Source organism: Pezoporus occidentalis, unplaced genomic scaffold, assembly GCF_034315485.1.
Source record: "Pezoporus occidentalis ecotype Australia unplaced genomic scaffold, CSIRO_AGI_Poc_V1 ctg13, whole genome shotgun sequence".
Taxonomy (NCBI): domain Eukaryota; kingdom Metazoa; phylum Chordata; class Aves; order Psittaciformes; family Psittacidae; genus Pezoporus; species Pezoporus occidentalis.
Window position 1 is genome coordinate 8047928 of NW_026913103.1, and position 20723 is coordinate 8068650.

A 20723-nucleotide genomic window follows, 5' to 3' on the forward strand; every position below is an offset into this window, starting at 1 on the left:
TCACAGTTTTTAGCACCAGACACTGGAAATAACTAACTTCATGCGGAAGAATGCCAGGTACTTTAATTTTCAATTGGTTTGTATTATTGTTCTGTGTTACTCTTTGAGTCAAGCAGGGGAAGAGAAATGAACACACACTCGTGTGGGTTTCACGCATCTGCATAAACCAGCTAAATGTGGGCCAAAGCACTGGAAAGCCTTACTAAGACCAATAAACATACACCAAAAAAAAAAAAAAAATGGCTCCCCAAAATTAAACACGCTTTGTCAAAACCTATGAGGCAGATAAAACATCAGAGCACAAACTAAATTCAGTAGGGTAAGTTATTGAAAAGGCTTACAAAAACACTCTCTTTGCAATTTCCTTAGCATGGAAAACTACAGCAGGGGGAGTAATTTTGTCTAGAAGGTATTATGTTAAAACCCAGGACTTGCTGTTGTGATTACTTCAAATACTTCAGTCCCATATGCTGCACCACCTGACAATGCCTCTCAATCATTAACTTGCATTTTCCTCTAACTACTCATTTCAAGGCAGAGTGGAATAGCAGCATACATAATCTAGAGATGCTGCCACTCTCTTTATGCTGTGACTCAAAAGAAAAGTTTGCATCCAGAACAGCTTCTGCTCCTGCCAATACGTATTTGGTGTTGCAAACAGAAATTCATTTGCCTATAACAACATATATTGTCAGCTGAAGAAAAGACAGGCAGGGTAAATTCCTGTTCAAGTCATACCACCTTCAACCCAAGCTGAATTGCTCTGTGCTAGTACTTGGATTCCAACACCCACAGCACCAAAACAAGATTAACGAGGCTAGTATTATTAAGATTTGCTGAAGATAACAGATTCACAGAATGCAGAGCGGATTCATCATAACAGATCCAGCTTCAGTTTTCTACAGCTGTATGTCTATTGCATTATTGCTCTGTTCTCCACATAACAGCTTTGCCTAAGTAATGAAGTGTTAAGAGGCCAGTACAAAATAAATAGGGCTTGTACGTACATGCCATGTTTCGTCATAGTAACTGAAAGATTATTACTATGTGTTTAAGCAAATAGATGTATGTAAGCATTGGGGGGGGGGGGGGGGGGGGGGTTAATACTTACCACTATATAATTTGAGAGTTGCTCTAATGCCAATCTGGAGCACAGCCAGACAAGCATTACCTTTCTGTAGCTACTTACATAATTATTTTCAGGATTAGGTACACAGATACTAATTCATAGGCTTCCTGGTAACTGCTGAATAGAAAACAGGAATCAATTTGAAATAAATTATTAAAAAATATGGGAGGATTAAAATAAATTCAGTATCTTGACAAGATATTGAATTTAATTCATTTTGCTCACTGTTAAACCTTCAGCAAGTCATTTTTCAAAGAAAATCCTAATTTGCTGGTTATTTACACCACTGAAGCATAATTTCTAAGAATGTCATAATTAATATGTAGAGAAAATACATGGACTTCCTTGTGTTTAGAGGACATACATGTGCATTGCTTTTAGCAAATTTATCAAAGAAAAGAATAATAAGATATTTAAAAATATATTTTTGAGGGCAATAGCAGCTCCACTACACAAGGTATGGCATAAGTTTTATTCAGCCTTTAGACATCTTCTATGCAGGATATTTTTTCTAGAATATTAACAGTGGGAAAAGAGTGTATTTCAAATTTATATCACCCTGCCTATGCAATAGTTAGCAAAACCTTCACATAGCTAAATATACCCTTAAAAAGTCAGCCTTTACTGACATCATTGCATGAATTTTAGTCCTGAAGACATGAATTCTAGCTTCTTGAAGAAATGAAGTTTCACCGAGTTAAAAACTAGCAAGTAGTGGTTAGCTTAAGGTTGAAATACATTTTCTTGCAAGAAGCATTGACTTGAGCTTCCTCAGCCATTCAGCTGATAAATACTGAACGCTTTCTCACCTCTACTCCCCACTCAGCTGGAAGGAATGCAACTCTACCAATGCTGCTCAGGCCTAGGAAGCTTACAGGAGGCAGCCAAGGGTCAGCTACCACTTCATCTAATTGGAACTAATCTGCATGTGGCACAGCATGGCCTGAAGCCAGAAGCAGGTTTAGCTACACAGATGGACAATTTCTTCCTGCCTATTCAGAACTACTCCTTCAGCCCCCCACTGCACCCCCCACACCCCACCCCCCTCCCAGAATTCAACACTGGCCATGATCTGCACTCCTGTCTAATGGATTTTCATGGATCTAGGAAAGTGTATGTGCAGCAGACTGCACATCCACTAATACCCTCTATACTTGTAATTACAATATGGTAGAACAACATGAACAAAGTAAGTCAGTACTATACAGAGTAGACATGGGTTTAGTTAGATGTGACTTTAAAACAAATAGCAGCCTGCAGACTGATAACCACAAAAACTAGAAGATGATTTGGGTCACCAAGGAAAAAAAAAAAAAGCGTATACAGAAACTAGATTATAGCTGTAAAAAGACAACACAGCAAAATGTTATCTAAAAAGACTAATTATACAAGACCAAATACTTTATCCTAGTTTTAATCGTCAGCATTTCTCAAATGCTGCTTGCCTTTTCAGGTGAGAAAACTAAATGACTAAGATTTAATAATCACAAGTGCATGACCTAGTTCCCAGTCCAGTGCCCAATCTACTACAATATTCTGTCTCTCTTGCTGAAGTAGAGCTCACTAATTATGGGAAGGGAAATGTATGTATCCATACTCATTACATAGTTACAAAGCAATACAAAGAAAGCCTTTAAACATTTGTGAAGTGTACCTCAAAGTAAACCAGAAAGGGCATCAGTCACACACCCTGTCTAAATTGCTGGTGGAACATTATGACAACTAAACTATATTCATCTATTCTTCTTACTTGTGTTTTACCCACTACATCCCCACAGCAGAATAAAGTTAGAGGACTCTGTAACTATAGAACCAGATGGTAGATACTGCCATAAACTACAAAAAAAAAAAAAAGTTTAGAAAATAATACTAGTTTGAAAGGTGTGTTTCTTTCTCCTACCGATTTTATTTTTTTCCTAAGAATTACACCTCGGAAGGAAGAATTCACTTTTTATTTTCTACTTTGAGTTTACCCATGTTACTCTAAGAAGCACGAATGCTCAGTACGTCAGAGAGCCTGGCAGGAGAGCAGAGGCTCCAGTTTCACTCAGACTCTTGACCTCGAACACTTTCACTCCTCTGGCAAACACAAGGCCACTGGCTACAAGACAGAGCCAGAGCCAGACTTGTTTCTCCAGGTAAGATGCAAAGCGAGATGTTCTGCTTTTCCTGAGCTTAGATGAATGTGTTCCTTTCAAGCAGCTGCTGAGTGCATGTGGCAAACACCACCTTCAATACAGAAAAAAAAGCTGTACAGTAAGACACCTCTCCCAGTAACTGTTTACATATTCATATATATTTATTTATCCTCATCTATAATCAGTGTATTTAATTCAACTACTGCAGTGTTCTAAATATGTTCTATTCAAACTAAAAAAAATTTAAAAATAATAATAAAAACCATCACCACAACAAAACAACCAAAAAAATCAGGATTATAAAGCTATTTTAAGGGCCATTTATTTTTTCTTTACCTGAACCTTTACTGACCTAATAGACAGCCATGCCAAATCCCCTGTCACATGAGCAAGAGGAAGGCTTTATCCAGCCTTCACTTAGGAAAAGCAATGCAATTGATAAGCCTCAACCTTAGAGAATTTGGCATGAAATGTTGTCTTAACAAAACAACACAAAAAAAGATAACCACACTGCTCTTACGCTCTCAGACTGTAAAAATTGAATGCCCTGGAGACATAAATCAGGGTTCAATATTTTGTACTTAAAGGAATCTTAAAGTTTTTTTCTGCTATTAAATTACTTTTCTATGTTACAAAAAGAAACACAGTTGTAATTTAAACATGTTTAATGATGGCAAAAAAGGTCCTACAAAAAGCTTGCAAAGTCCTTTTTAAGAGTTTTAGTACCATACACTTAATCAGCTATGATCTGGTGAAGCAGAGCATTTTGATGCCTCATACATTTAACTTAAGTTTATCATCCAGATAACTTCAGATAAGCAAAGAGAGAGCACAGAAGCATGTTAGAAGCAAAGATGCAGGAACATGATCAGTGCCTTCAAAAAGGCCTCTACCTACCATCTAATACAAAGGCTTCCTCTGCTTCAGGTGCACTGCTCCCATTCAACCCCTCCAAAAATAAATACAGAACTTTAATAAAATATTCAAGACAAACCAAACCAACATTAAGCACTTCAAAGACTTGGGCATTCGTTTTATTTTAGCAATACACTGTTCTATTCTGACTTCTACCTGTAACTATTGAGCTCTTTTGTACTATTTCAGTAAGGAGGCTTTACTGCCTCTTTTGTAAGTATACCTCCACACACAAATCTGCTTTCTAAAGTTAGGTATCTGTAGGAAGAAATCCAATAAGTCAGCTAGACACTAGTACCGAAAATGTTATAACATGCTTTATAATTACCACTAAGCACTTATCTCCAGGATAGATTTAAGACACAGACTTTTTTTTTTTTTAACTTCATTAGTAAAAGCCAATTTTTTTTTTTTTTTTTGCCTTTGTGGAAAAGATAATTATGTATTTCATAGCAATTTTTGTTAATTCTCTTGCAAAGCAGTAATTCTGTACTATCTGATCTCCATGCCAAAAGCAAACGTAAAAGCATATTACTCACAGGGCACAAGAGGAAGAAAGCTAAACTGTGATATCCCATCTGAACTGGATGCCAAAATCATTTAATGCCTCATAGCACCTACTCTGTTCCAAAAATACACACAATTCATTAATAAGACAGATGAATCTAAAGAGCTAACTCAAGATAGAAGCATTTAAGCAAAGTTACATTGAACCAAAGATGTTTGTAACTTTTCAAACCATTACGATATTTATTTTATGAATACACAAAAAGTATAGGCAGAACACTGACATAAGTTTTAATGTTAAACTTGGTTATTGGAGCAAAAAAAAAAAAAACAATCAGTTTTTCTAAGCCAGAAACAAGTAACAGTTGCTGCTTGAACAAGCATATGTATGGAATGAGAAAATGCATTGCTGCTCTATGCCTCATTTATATTTAAAGAGCAAAACAGTAATAATTTGCTTTCAGAACTCTTATACCAGATAAATACATCTTGACATATTTCTACATCTTTGGCTGGGAGCCACACAAGTATTCAGAGCATACAAGCTTTTGTTGGGTTTTTTTTTTTCAATTCTACATTATGTATTCTTTATGTACGTACAAAGTGTTTACTCCATAATTCCTGTGCTTCCTCTACATTGTAAACAACCTCAAGCCCTGCACAGAGTATTGTGTTTCACACAGAAATAGGCACTAACAGTATCCAAATAAACTACAGACACTGATTTCAGCAGAAAGCACACAGCGCCTGCAAGAACCGCCTCCAGGGTGCCCTGTGAACTCCTCTTTCTAAGTCAGGATTTCTGCTTCCTGAATTATGCAACAAATTATACTTGCAAAGCTTAAGCTTTGATAAGGCCAAAACTTTTTTGCTTATGCACGCACTTAATGTTTTTAACTCCTACCAAAGGAAAAAAAAAAAAAAAATCTATACTGAGCACTACGCACAAATTAATTCTCATGCAAAGTTAGAGATGTTTTTAACAGAATCACATTTAGCTTTCTTCACAGCCTTTTTTTTTTTTCTCTCCGAAATTACCCATAGATTTGGGCTATTTAAGGTCACCTTAATTAAGCAAAAAAAAATAGATACCATAATGTTCATCATTTTAGATCAAACCAGACTAGTCTCTGAAAGGTTCCGCTAGCCAAAAACATTTATCTTGCACACTGAATGAATATTTCAGTGTTTCCTTCTAAATGGTCTGCTAGGAATCATGTTCTAGAAGTCTGTGGAGGTTAAAGGCACTCAAGCTCTCCAAGTGACAAAGGGGTTTGTTTTTTTTAAGTGCTAATTTGACGCCAGTTTTTTACCACCTTCTCCTCTTGAATTCCTCTACCATTAATTTACTCTCAGTAAAAAGGAAGCTAGGAAGCAGGGCTGCTGGCTGTGCATGATACCCTTCTCCCTGAACGACAAGCCAGAATATTCCAGTGTCAAGCCAAATTCATAGAATCATATAATCACAGAACAGTTAGGGTTGGAAAGGACCTTAAGGTTATCTAGTTCCAATCCCCCTGCCATGGGTAGGGACACTTCACACTAAACCATGTCACCCAAGCTTCTGTCCAACCTGGCCTTGAACACTGCAAGGGGTGCAGCATTCACAGCTTCCTTGGGCAACCCATTCCAGTGCCTCACCACCCTTACAGTAAAAAACTTCCCAAATATCTGATCTAAACTTCCCCTGTTTAAGTTTGAACCTGTTACCCCTTGTCCTATCCCTACAGTCCCCGATGAAGAGACCCTCCCCAGCATCCCTATAGGCCCCCTTCAGATACTGGAAGGCTGCTAGGAGGTCTCCACGCAGCCTTCTCTTCTCCAGGCTGAACAGCCCCAACTTCCTCAGCCTGTCTTCATACAGGAGGTGCTCCAGTCCCCTGATCATCCTTGTGGTCCTCCTCTGGACTTGTTCCAACAGCTCCATGTCCCTTTTATGTTGAGGACACCAGAACTGCACACAACACTCCAAGTGAGGTCTCACAAGAGCAGAGTAGAGGGGCAGGATCACCTCCTTCGACCTGCTGGTCACACTCCTTTTGATGCAGCCCAGGATACGGTTGGCTTTCTGGGCTGCAAGCACACACTACTGGCCCATGTTCATTTTCTCATCAACCAACACCCCCAAGTCCTTCTCCGCAGGGCTGCTCTGAATCTCTTCTCTGCCCAACCTGTAGCTGTGCCTGGGATTGCTCCATCCCAGGTGTAGGACCTTGCACTTGGCATGGTTAAACTTCATGAGGTTGGCATCAGCCCACCTCACAAGTGTGTCAAGGTCCCTCTGGATGGCATTCCTTCCCTCCAGGGTATCAACCGAACCACACAGCTTGGTGTCATCGGCAAAGTTGCTGAGGGCGCACTCCAATCCCACTGCCTATGTCACCAACAAAGGTGTTGAACATGACCCGTCCCAACACCGACCCCTGAGGGATACCGCTTGTTACTGGTCTCCAGCTGGACACCACAACTCTTAGCGTGCGGCCATCCAGCCAGTTCTTTATCCACCGAGTGGTCCATCCATCAAATTGATGTCTCTCCAATTTAGAGACAAGGATGTCGTGTGGGACAGTGTCAAATGCTTTGCATAAGTCCAGGTAGATGACATCAACTGCTCTAGCCCTGTCCATCAGTTCTGTAGCCCCATCATAGAAGGCCACCAAATTGGTCAGTCAGGATTTCCCCTTAGTGAAGCCATGCTGGCTGTCACCAAGCACCTTGTTGATTTTCATGTGCCTTAGCATGCCTTCCAGGAGAATCTGCTCCAAGATTTTGCCAGGCACAGAGGTGAGACTGACTGGTCTGTAGTTTCCTGGATCATCCATTTTCCCCCTTCTTGAAAATGGGGGTTACATTTCCCTTTTTCCAGTCATCGGGAACTTCACCTGACTGCCATGAGTTTTCAAATATGATGGCCAGTGGCTTAGCAACTTCATTCACCAGTTCCTTCAGTACCCACGGATGGATTTCATCAGATCCCATGGACTTGTGTATATTAAGGTTCTTAAGATGGTCTCAAACCAGATCCTCCCCTTTCATCTTCCTCCTCTGACTAGAAAATGTCAGCATCATTATTTGAAGACCTGAATTCCTGTCTCAGGTAAAACACCGGAAACACTGAAGACTTTGCCTGGTCTCTGACAAATTAATGCAAAATCTTGCTGTTTTTATTAGGAAGCGCCAAGTCCCACCCATTCCAGTTTTGCAAACACATGACAACTGTTTCAAGTTTGTCTGCAGCTTTGCTGCCCAAAACCTTGGCTACCATGTATTACAAAGTGGTAATCCTACAACATTTTATTGCCTTTTTCCTGTATCAGATTTAGCTCTTTCATGTTTTGTTAAACCAGACAATGGAGATAATTACTGTAAAACTACTCCAAGTCATGGGCCTGGCCCTCACTGCCCTGGCACAAAATAAAGAGAAAGCCCCTCCATAAAAGAGAAGGACGTTCAAACAAAGCTTAACTAACACCCTACTACTGCCAAACTGAATTACTGGCTTAAATCATGGCAAAGGAGAGAGTCAAAAAAACAGAGAGGAAGAGGCCCAGAAGCACCAGCCAGAGCCCTGGTGATGCATCACCCTACCAGTCAGCACACACGTACAGCACTAGGCATTAATCCATTTGGTTTGTGTTAGTAGCGACGTAGCCTCTGCACCCACTTCTACAGGAGCTACCACTGTGGATGATCACAGGGGATGTTACCAAAACTGGCAGCTTTCCTAGTTGCAGAATAGCTTTGGATCTTGAAAAACCTCCCAGCTGGAGTCAGACAATCCCTTATGCTCAGAAGCTGTAAGGGTAAGCCTTCCTCCACCCGTGGCTCCGTAACTTCCCTGGAAACATATTTGGCACAGGGGCAACAGGTCCCTTAACCAGGATCTGGAGCAATGAGACCTTTGGTGTGAAGTCCAACACCAATCCCTGTGGGCCTGGGCTACAGCAGCCATGAGCCAGTTATGCACCAAATACACTGCTCACCTGATCGGGCAAGATGGGGAAAGGAAAGTATGACAAAGCAAAGATGGTACATTTAACTTGGGGTCATGGGTTAATAAGAAACATCTCTGTCACACATTTCACTTCCTCCTCTCCTCTGAGGAGGAAGCAGGGACAGGGGAGAGAAGCTTGTGGCTGCTATGGCCAAAACTTTTTTCAGAGACAGCTCAACACAAGAGACTGACTCAGCAGAACTGTATATATAAAGTGAAGAATGCAAAATAAGAACTCCTGTATGTTGAGATATGCTTTCTGCAGAAAGCATAAGTATTCTTTGCAGTGTATTTTACCTAAACAGACGTACAGTTTCTCAGTAAGCTCTTATCCTACTTGGTGTCAGCATCCATCAGTAAGACTAAAAAAAACACCACCAAAGTTCTGTGCCTAGCATCTGTATAAAATCTAGTATAGAAAAGTGCATTTAACTTATTTGACGTAAACAAATCCTGTTGCAAGGCGCTCTGTGCCAGGATTAAGGTTTCTATTCAAGTAGCATTTAGAACCAGTAGGCGAAGAATTCCTCAGTCTAAAGAAAAAGGTCAATTTTGTATTCAATTACTGAAGTTCACAAGAAAATTGCACAACAGAAAAGCATCTTTAATACCTGAAACAGCTTCACAGCAAAATAATTCTAATTGTGACAACTCATACCACTGTTCAGCTAACACTGCTATATTGCTTACTACACAACTTCTCCATCTTATTTGCTTTTAATTCATGTCACAGAACTTTGTTCCTAACTCGCTGTCTCAGCACTCTTTTTCGTAACTGCAAGCAAGGAACTAGAGGCCAACAGGAAGAAAATAATATCAACACCAACCACAGCAAATTACCTACTAGGTCAGGAACAAAGCAGGTGGAAGCAATGAATGCTGCAAGCTGTATACATGAAACAGAAGATGGTGGCAAAATAACCCAATTGAAATACTTTGTGCTTTTCCCAAGACTTTTTCCTCATTAACAGTATGCAGTAAAAACCTGCCTTAAAGTAAGAAAGGTGGAAAAAACCCACAGAATTAATTTTTAAAGTCCTTCACACATACTGTAAATAAAAGTACCCATACAAAAAACATCCTGCATTTCAACCCTCCCTCGCATCTCAAAAAGGTGATTGCAAGAAGGAAAACACTGGCACCATGTTTGCCACAGTAAATTGCAGACTGCAGTTCTGCCAGTCTGCAGCTTATGGTCCTGGCTGTTGAAGAGCAAATACATCTGGTATGAACCAACCTCATACGTGAAGAACCTCCTGGTTTAGGCTGCCAGTCCACAGAACAGCAACTCCAGTGTCAGAGAACCCAGTAATACATCAAAACTGCAATGCCCTCCAAAAACAGGCAAAATCTACACAAGTTCACTCTAAAAGATTTCAGACAGACCAGACTGATTTGCTTTTTGTGCTAGAACAACCACCATACCATTTACTTTTGTCAAACACCAGAAAAAGAGCATATGCTTATCTCTATGCGAGGTGACCTGATGGGGATAAGAACTTGGAAATATTAGTGTTAAAAACTACAAGGTTGCAAAGGGTAAAATGTTCATAGGAAAAAAGGAGGCAGAAGACAGTGAGAGTGATCAGCAACTATACCCACAAAAGACTCCCTCAAATTATACCTTTACTTTCATATAGAACTGACCATCTTCCAATCTAAAAGACACTATCATGCCTACTACCACTTAATATGAAATCATCCTTTGCAATATCAAGTAACCTCCAGAAAACCTATTTTACAAGTTAGTATAGATACTGCTAATATGCCATTTTAAGGAGTGTTTTCCTCCCCCATCCCCAGGTTCATCACTTTTCTTTGTGGAATATCTATCTACAGCTAAGACAAATGCAACAACTAGCGAGCACTGGGCACTCCAGAGGACCCATCCAGAGTACACATGATGTGAAAATATAAACATTACCAATGCAAGGAGAGAAAGGCTTCCAATGCTTGGTATTTGATAAAGGAATAGATTTGTTTAGAGGAGTTTCTTAAATGTTTCTTCTCTTTTACCCAGTAAATGGGATGCTCCTGTTTTTTTTACTGAAGTCAGGTTTCCTGAGGCCTATTACAGGGTCACCAACAAATGTCAGTCACAAGACCTTTTCTATGTGTCACCCACACCATTCACAGGATGATACTTTCTCAAAATCAAATTTGATTTTAGTGAAACAACTAGCTGTATACAGAACAAAATATATCTGGTTTTCACAAGCATTCTCCTCCCACTCTCTGAAACATACAGGCAAAATGGGAAGTCCATGCTTCTGTCTAGCTAGATGATAATTTCAGTTGAATTAAAATTCAAAAAAAAAAAAGGTTTACAATTGTCTTTATATTAAATTAGTACAGATAGCATGTGTAATCTGATAGGAAAGACAAGCATTCATATCTTAATAACCCCCTGATAAACTGCTCATTCCCTCAGCCTGGAATTGTTTATTCTGAGAAAGTGTCACTAGAGGCATCCTTCAGTCTTTCACTTCTCCAGAGATCTTCAGTTTGGCCACTGTCTGAAATAAGACATTGGGATAAAAGGACCTTTGGTCTATTCCATTATGGTTCTTTTATCTTATAGTGAGCATTTTACATATCTTATGGTTCGTAAATCTTATAGCACGTCTGACAGCCAGCTCCAGCCAACAACTAATATCACTGCTTAGTTAAGAACCTACTAAGATCCCACAGTATCACATACAAGAGGTGGTAAGGATAAAACATAAATGTCTTGGCAGGTGGGGTTGATTGGGAGCTCCTGGATGTCCAGCAGCCCCATCACAATCTGTTCTGAAATTCTCCAGCGCCTTAGGACAACTTGAATAAAAGGAAAATAAAAAAGAGGGACCAACAGTTTACATGCACACTACACTCGGCAACGATGATAGCACTGTCAGGAGAGGGGTAACAATTAAGCAGCTGGGGAAGGACAAGAGCCCTCCAGCACTTAGATTCCACAGAATCACTCATTTCCTGCTCGCTGAACTACTCTGCAAGAATACAAAAGCAGCCTAGAAGCAAAGCGCTACTCCAATGGCAAAGTTTCTCAGTGTTTTCAAGTGTTTAGATTTGGCAACTAATACAGGCTATTGAAAAAGTTTAGTATTGAAATATGCATTTGCATATCTTCACATCAAGATTCTGCAAACAAGTAGCTTATGGGAAACTATCATTTGTTTAAACATTAAATGGTTAAAAAAATGAAAAATTAGATGAAGGTTTAGTGTCAAATTATTTGTGTGCTTTAAAATTGTAAGCTCATACATTGAGTAAAGCATAAATGAGATTTATAGTAGAAGTGGAGCAAATTGCTTTCACACTTCTGTAGCTCATCAGTTTAAAGAGCATAGAAATCCCAGGCAAAGGTTTCTAAATGTGATCGATTTCAATGAAAAGAAGTGAAATTATGTTTGTTTTCCTTATAATTGCTATTTACAATGTGTTTAGTTGTCTAAGGGAAAGAAAAAAAAAAAACTAACAAAAAGGTTCTAAATACACATTTAAACACTATGGACCTAAAAATCTCAGAAGATAAACTGAATCACAGTAACTGTCCACAGACTTGGACATGCATCCTCAAGCAATTAAAGTCATGATGACTCAATTTTTGATGCATCATTGCTGCTGAGATGGAGCTGTAAAAGCAGCAATGATTTTACATACAGGCAAAATGCCCCGGCATAAAAAAACCTATTAAGCTTTTCCTCAGTAAAGTCCATACACGTTTGTGAATTACTTACAAAGGGAACATAAAAGATTTAAGAATGACATTGCCTAGGGCTTCAACATACTTCAGTGCTTAGTATGCTCTGGAAACTCTGCCATCCAGGCAGAAGTAGAAAGCAAGTGGAAAAGAAGAAACCTGGATGTTTACTCTGACATTTCCACAGCCCTTTCTCTCACCTCTCACCAGCCAAAGTATAAAAAGTAATGTATGCACTGACTGTGCAGAAATCCAGCTTTATTGTTCCATGAGTGGGGGACAAAATGAAGATAGGTATTAATAAAAATATTTTAAAAAATAGCTCCCTATTTCTTTTTACATCTACTTTTAAAGATACCCCAGTATAAATGGTTCCCTGTAAAATTTTCATTTTGACTTGTCTGAGAAAAGGAGTGTACTATTTGAGGATGCAAGCCCCACACTTCCCCATATTGTAGCATACTTCAGCTTTACCTGCTTGACAGCCCAGCTGTCTTGGCTTAAGAGACCCTGAAACATCATTTGTCTTGTTTTAGTACGAGTCACTGCTAGATAGCACTACTCAGTACTTTCAGTCTACTCTTACCAAGTATATGCAAATAGGATCAGCACTGTACCCAAGAGAAAGCACTGATACAGACGAATTGCGGTTCTTAGACAGGGCCCAGGAGATAGCAGAAAGTTCTGGCACTTCTGCAGAACTGTAAACAATCCCTGTACTTTAGAATCATTAAAGGATATTCCTCCCCCCAACTTCAAATTGAATTCTCTGCAACCTCATGATTGTTTAACAGCCTTGGCAATAGAAAGTGAACTGGGAATACCAGCTCCCACACACACGGGCAGGCCTCAAGCTATCAAACTGGCAATCATGTTGGCAGTACTCAACATATTTTATTGCCCATATATATATCTGGCAACAAAATATATGTATATTAAGGGCTGTGCATATGCATATGCGTGTGTATATATGTATACAGTAGGGTGTAATATACCCACACTCACCAAAAGTCACCTATCTCAGTCAGAAAACTGGATTACCCATTCTTCAGCAGAGCAGGACCAGACTCTCACGGGCATAAAGACCAGGTTTTTCAACTGACATTTTCTAACACCGAACTCTCTGTTAGCTGGGTAAATGTGTCTGGTAATGAACAACTCCTTCTTCCAGCTTCTCTGCTATGGTACAAGTACCACAGCTGAGGGGGAAGGGAAAAAGAAAGCCAAAGCCAAGAAATCAAGCAAGACCCTTCCTCTTTAGCACCTCATCTCCAGCTAGGCTGTTCAGAGACAAGGTGCATGTATTTCAGAGGAAGAAGGTAGCAATGCTCTTGCTTTGCCTCCGAGTACCCTGTATTCAATGCATTTTGGAATAAGCCCCATTTTACTTCTTAAAACAAGGTGGGTTTTTTGTTGAGTTGGCTTTCCTGATTATTCTGAATAAGATTTTTCCATGAATACTAGAGCTGCTTAAAAGGAATCCCAAGCAAAACAGCCTCTCCTTGGTTTCTTCTTGGGAGTTTTGTTTTGATTAATTTTCCTTTTACCTAACCTCAGAAGACCTTCGTGGGCCTACACACAGAGACATTAGACAGCCTCTGAGGAAACCTTGTAGTCGAGCACCAAGGCTAATAAAAGCACTATTCATCTAATATATGGAGCTTTTAATGATGAGTCAACCTACCCAATAAAACTAGAGACATAGTTTGCATCAATTTATCCAACTCAGCAATAACTAAAATGACTGCATATACAGCCTAATGCAGAGGCTGTACAAGGCAGAGCACCATTAAAGGTAACTTGCAAGAACACAGCTAGGGCTAAGGAGCTGGCCAAGATTTTATGCACTAGGTGAGGCTTATTATCTACCTTTTTAACGCATTTTTCATTTTAGCAGCAAATTCAGGGGCCTGTCACACCAATAAAGTATTTTACTATCTGAAATTCACATCTTTGTCAGAGGTGTGCAAACACCCAGATTAATTTTTTTCCAGATTAGTTTAATATGTTTAGTAAATTTTAACATGATGAATTACTATTCTTAAACAAATTACAGATGTGACAAAAAGGCTTCACTATGCTACGGCATCTCTTAAGAGCTGACTGATGCAGAGCAGGGGGGTAAACTGGAGTTGAATTTCACAACTGCAAATGGAACAGTGGTGATAAATTGCCTTTCTCACCTACCAGGGGACAGCACGAACTGGCAGGCTTGTCAGCATGAAACAAGCTGGGGCGTCCGTGGGAAAGAGAGACGGGAAAGAAGGAGGGTACCAGGAAAGCACAGACACGGCACCGGGATCTCGTATCAGAGCTGCGTAACTTTCAGCAGCATCCTCCCTGGGCTGCTGCTGCTTCTCTTCTCCAGAAGATACAGCGGGGCTGTTGCCGCTGCTCACGACGAGCTCCGCGCCCCCGGCCGACGATGGCGGGGCGCGGGCGCACACGGCCGCCCACGGGCCCCCCGCCGCCACGGAGGAAGAGGAAGCGCCGCCCGGCCCGCAGGAAGTACCGCTGCCCCGCACCCGCCGCCCCGGCTCGCCAGCCGCTGTGCGGCACCGGACCGGACGGAGCTGTGCGGGGCGCTCTCCAGGCGCTGCGCTGCGACAGGTGGCGGTGGCGGCGGCCACGACGAGAGGCCGCCGGGCGTCCCCGCCGCCTCGGGCCGGGCCCCGCAGGCAGCCGCGGCAGGTCTCTCCGTCCCGCGCGGGCGGGCGTACGGGGGCTCGGGAGCGGGCGCACCTGCCCCTACCTTGTTGAGGTGGGGGTCGCGGAGCACCTCGTAGCCCCTCTTCATGGTGATCTGCCGGGACCGGCCGGCATCCCGGCACTCGGCTGTCTTCTCTCCTTGCATGACGCGGCTCGGCTCAGCTCCGCTCACTGCCGTCAGGTCGCTGCGGGCGCCGAGGCAAAGTGGCGACTCCTCCTGCTGAGGTGACCGCCCGGCGGGGTGGGATGATCCTGCGGGAGGGAGGGGGCAGAGCCGCGGCGAGGCGCCGCCGCCGGGGGGGGTGTGTTTTAGGAGTGTCACCGGGCGCTGCTGCCGCTGAGTCACCGGCAGCTCCGCGCACAGCCGGGTGGGCAACCAGGTGTGAGGGGGAGAAACGTGGGTGGTGCGAGCCCGCAACCCTCCCCGCGCCCGGCAGCCCCCGGTGGCGTGATATCACTCCGGGCCCGGCATTTGCTAAAGGGTTAGACCGCCCTCCCTTTTACCGCTTCAGAGAGCCCCTCCGTTTGGCTCTGTGCCCGCTAGAAACAGGCTAAGCTCTAATCACCTGCTGAGGGGAATCCTACTAGCGGCTCTCCATTATAACACTGGGTTTTATCCAGAGCCTGGTGGTAGCTGGTGCAGCAGCCATGGCCACTTAACGCTGGGGGACCTCCACGTATGTGATACATAGAGCTCATGGACTGGAGTGGGATCCCACACGCAAGCCATACCCCCTGGAGCTGGCCACATGCACAAAGTAGGCCTGTGTTCTTTAACAACAGTCAAATTTCACTTCTACTATTAAATGACTGTGAAATCCAACCTTTTCCAGAGGGGATGGGCTGCATAGCTTTGTGCAGTCGGGAGCATGTGTTTGATGTAATTAGCTCTGGGTTGCGGAGGTAACTATGTGCTGGCCTCAGCTATGCTGCTTGTGGTTACACCTGATGGGGATGGACGGGGTATTAGGGCAGAGCAGCTGTTGAGTTGGTTTGTACTGGTATCCCTAGTGTTTGCAGTATGTTCTGAAATTGTTTGCATGCAATCTGTTGTGTACTGCATGACTGTGACTTTGTTCCTCTAAATTCATGTATGGAAAAGCAGAAGTGATTTGCATATGGGTACCATAGCCTTGCTACAGAAATGACACAGCTTGAAATAATGTGGCTATAAAAATACTTAAGGATAGAGAGTTTTGCTACCTGTTGTCAAGCAGCAGCAAACAGATCACAATTGCAGCTCTTTTAAACTTATGTCTTCACATTTGATCTGTAGGCCTTGTAGCCATTCTACTACATCATATTTTATTTTAAAAAAAGGCTTTCATAGAATTCCCTGCTAAGTAGATCCAAAAAATTAATTTGGGGTTAATTAATGTAGGAAAATTGGAAGGGTTCCAAGTCTCTGTTTCTGGAAACTTGATTAGCAAATCAGCAGCCAATTCAGGAAATAAACTTCTCCCTTGCTCCACCATCTCAGAAAGTATTATGGAAATCAGTATTAATAAAAAGATTTGAACAAACTTTAAACCTGGAGTCTTTGAGACTGATTATTCAGCCTTCCTTGTATTTGCCTGGATAGCCAAGGATCTACCTACCCAAGCCCCGAGTATTACGTTCAATAGGTATCACAGTAGCACTTCAGGTCTTTCTTAGATATGGTAAGAATAAAAAGCAACATAGAGTCATGGTAAATATAAAAAGCAATATGGAGATATTCTTTTTCCTTTGTTTGTGGGAACACTGAAACCATCCTGATAGACTGCTAGCCTAAATGCAATATTTATGCCCCAGAGAAAGCAGTGTGTACTGATGTAATTTTTATCTTTGTGTTGCAACACTGTCTATAAAAAAAACTGATGCCAAAAGTTAACTTCAGCCACTGTACCTGTGCTGAGATCTGACCCCTGATAAGAACTTGTGCTCACTCACCTTGCCCCAGTTATACAAAGTATGCAGTGAAAAAGCTGATTCAGGTGAAGTCATTTGATCTTTTTATATATATAATCAAACTTTAGAAATCATTAACTGCTGTGTTTTAAGTACAAATTTACTCCTCACTGTCTTCCTAAAAATAGAGTCTATTTCTGTTTGTTATGTTCAAGCACTAATAAAAACAAAATCATAACTATCTGCTAGGATAAATGTCTCTCTAATTTATAAGGATAGCAACAGACCTTTTCAGTTCAAAAGCAAGACCAGAAAAACAAGAAAAAGTGGTGTCTTCTGTCACCTGTAGAAGTCTTCCACCTGAGGCCTGGAATGTTTTAGCATTTAACAGGATTAGCAGAGATTTGTCTGAGTCTGCTGCTAGTGATTGCTTTCCTTGCTAGTGTTTGTAACCTCCTGCGATTTTTGTCATTTTTGTATTGCCTTTGCACAGTACCTTGAGCAAGACCAATTTTAGAGTTACTCTTCCATGACCTCACAATATTTGAACTGCAAAAATAGTTCAAAATGAGCCAAAGGGGTAGTATTCAGCAGTTCATCTGCAGTTGGAGGTGGATATCCTGAAAGAGGTCTGCATTGCACGATAAAGCTGTATTACAAGAATATAAATAAAGCTTTTGTAAGTAGCTGAATTATTTTGTTATGACTGTGTACATGATACAGGTATTTTTTGCAAATGTTAGCCTACATTCAGATAAATGATTAGTGAACATTCTATATTATCAAGGTGTTTCTGACAGAAAATAAGGTGTTTTATCAAGGTGTTTCTGCCCTTCTGGAAGGCACCTAATTCTGTTTCTCAAATGGTTTCTATATGGTATCCTTTTAAAACTCATACTCACAATTTTTTATAAGTACCTGTATTTATGGTTTCCTCCCACCCGCTATAGAATCATATCACAGAATCACAGGATGGTTTGAGTTGTAAGGGACTTTAAAGATCATCTGGTTCCAACCCCTTTGCGTGGGCAGGGACCCCTTCCACTAGACCAGGTTGCCCAAAGCCCTGGCCAGCCTGGCCTTTAACACTTCAAGGAATGGGACAGTCGCAGCTTCTTGACTCTCTCAAATCACCTCAGAAGTACTATGGATATATGAAAAGGTCTACTTGAAATAGTCCTAGTAAAAGAAAAGACTAGATGACCAGGTACACTGGTCATCTAGCGTACCTTCATATCATAGAATAGTTTGGGTTGGAAGGCACCTTCAAAGGTCATCTAGTCCAATCCCCCCTGCAATGAGCAGGGGCATCTGCAACTAGACTAGAAGCACATTTCACCTTAGTGTTAAAAAGCTTCAGCAAATGATACTTCATAACTTACCTTCTAAGCCAAATGTAAGGAGAGATTAAGTACAGAAAAAAAATACTTCCTTCTTGCTGAAGCAGTTGATTAAGGGGACTGACTGATTTTAAATATTTACAAATGGAACTTGAGAAATGTCCCTGTTTCAGGCTATGGTGGGTGGATCATAGGATTTGGGCCCCCTCGAACCATTGTTTGGACCGCTGAGATCTCCATATCCTGCTGTGTCACTGAGGAAGACCGCTGATTTGGGAGAAAGGGAACTACTACATTGTTACAAAAACATCGAGCTTTTTAAGGATGGCACTTGTATTTCATTTCTGACTTAGCCCACCAAGATCAGTACCAACTGATGGTAACTGTTGGGTGCTCCTGTGGGTCATGGTACTCCAGCCAATACTTTGTCAGCCCTGAATCAGCTGAGAGCTTTACTTCACGTGTTCTACTGATGGTGATTCCATTTATGCTTCTCAGCACAATGTTTGCTTTTTTTGCAATAGTACAACACCATTAACTCATGCTGTGTTCATGATCTGCTATAACCCCATGCCCTTTCTGGCAGGGATGCAGGCTGAATGAGTTCATAGAACCACATAATCTTTTAGGTTGTATAAGGCCTTTAGATCATCAAGTCCAGCCCCCCAGCTCAGGGGGCTGAGTACCCAGAGAACACCTGGTCTTATCAAAGACTGAGGCAAAGAAGGCACAGAGTACCTCAGCCTTTTCTTCATAGTTTGTCATTGTGTTTCCCCTGCATCTAATTAAGGATGGAGATTCTCCTTAGCCCTCCTTTTCTTGCTAATTTACTTATAAAACCCTTTGTTTCTATAAATTTGTTTTTTGAGTTATAAATATTTATTGAATTCTAAATTTCATAGAATCATAGAATGGTTTGGCTTGAAGGGACCTTTAAAGCTCATCTATTTCCAAACCCCCTTGCCACACCTTCTACTAGATCAGGTTGCTCTAAGTCCCACCCAACCCTGTAGGCGCTCTTTAGGTACATGCTGGAGCCTTCTCTTCTCCAGGCTGAACAAGCTCAGCTCTCTCAGCCTGTCTTCACAGGAGAGGTGCCCCAGCCTTCGAGCATCTTTGTGGCCTCCTCTGGACTCACTCCAACAGGTTCACATCCTTCTTATGTTGGGGGCCCCAGAGCTGAACACAGTCATCCAGGTGGGGTCTCACAATTCCCCCTCCCTGTTGGTGAGAACAAGGTTCAGCATAGCCCCTCTCCTCATTGGTTTCTCTGTCACTTGGAGAAGGAAGTTACCATCTGTGCATTCCAGGAACCTTCTGGATTGCTTGTGCCCTGCTGTGTGGTCCCTCAACAGGTAACTGGGATGGTTGAAGTCGCCTATGAGGACCAGGGCTTATGAACATGAGTCTGCACCTATCTGTCTATAGAGGGCCTCATCCACTCAGCCTTCCTAGTCAGATGACCGGTAGCCAATAGCAGACCCCCACTATAATGTCTCCTGTCCCTGCCCTCCCTTTATTCCTGACCCATAAGCTTCCATTTGGATCCTCGTCTATCCCCAGGCAGAGCTCTGCACACTCCAGCTAGTCACTGACATAGAGGGTGACACCACCTCGTCTCTCCTGCCCATCCTTCCTGAAAAGCCTGGATCCTTCCCTTCCAACACTCCAGACATAGGAGCCATCCCACCACATCTCCATAGTGCCAGTAAGGTCCTGCAGACATGCACACATCTCTTAACTCCTCTTGCTTGGTCCCCATGCTACATGCACTGGCACAGAGGCATTTAAATTGGGCCCCAGATAAAGCCAATTTATAGGCTGGAGTGGCTGCAAATCCTTTGTGCTGCTCTTCAGGTGCTCCCTTGCTGACTCACCAGGTCAGCAAATGAACTTGTTTATTGAGTTGGCAAAATCAAGTAAAATTTGGCAGAGGCACAATGTTAGCTTTAAAGAAGAGGAATTGTTTAATGATATAAAACCAGACCTGAAGCCTTTAATGTCTGTCCTGTAAGCATTTTACAGTAGTGTTAGCAATCCTGACTAGTGCTTGGTGGTTGGGAAGCATGTTTTTAGTTAAGCTGAGGGAGAACCAAAAATTAAACAGCATATGCAGTAAAAGGTTATTATTTTTTACAGAATTGATTTTTACTATCTGAAAGTGTTCTTTGTAACACAAAGGTGGATTTATTTTTTTTTAATTTTAAACTGGACAATGCAGTTCTGAAGTTAAGGGAGGAATCTAACAGTAGTTTTGAAATACCCCAAGTGCCAGCACTCTGAGGTCACCACCAGCCCTGCCTGTCTCCCAGGGCTGCCCTCCCTCCCAGGGCTCCCCCCACCCTGCCCATGACCCAGGATCCTATTTCACCTCCTAGGGCCATGGGGCACTGCCCCA

At 41.9% G+C, this 20723-nt stretch overlaps 1 protein-coding gene across 1 annotated transcript in view; it reads right to left on the bottom strand.

The window, feature by feature from the left end:
• ME1 (malic enzyme 1) overlaps positions 1-15473 on the bottom strand; it is a 172175-nt gene extending 156702 nt beyond the window's left edge. Inside the window, exon 1 of the mRNA XM_062608286.1 lies at positions 15139-15473. Within this exon, the coding sequence (XP_062464270.1) occupies positions 15139-15240 (102 nt within the window). The 5' untranslated portion in view covers positions 15241-15473. The remainder of the gene's footprint in view (positions 1-15138) is intronic.
• Positions 15474-20723: the final 5250 nt, after the last annotated feature.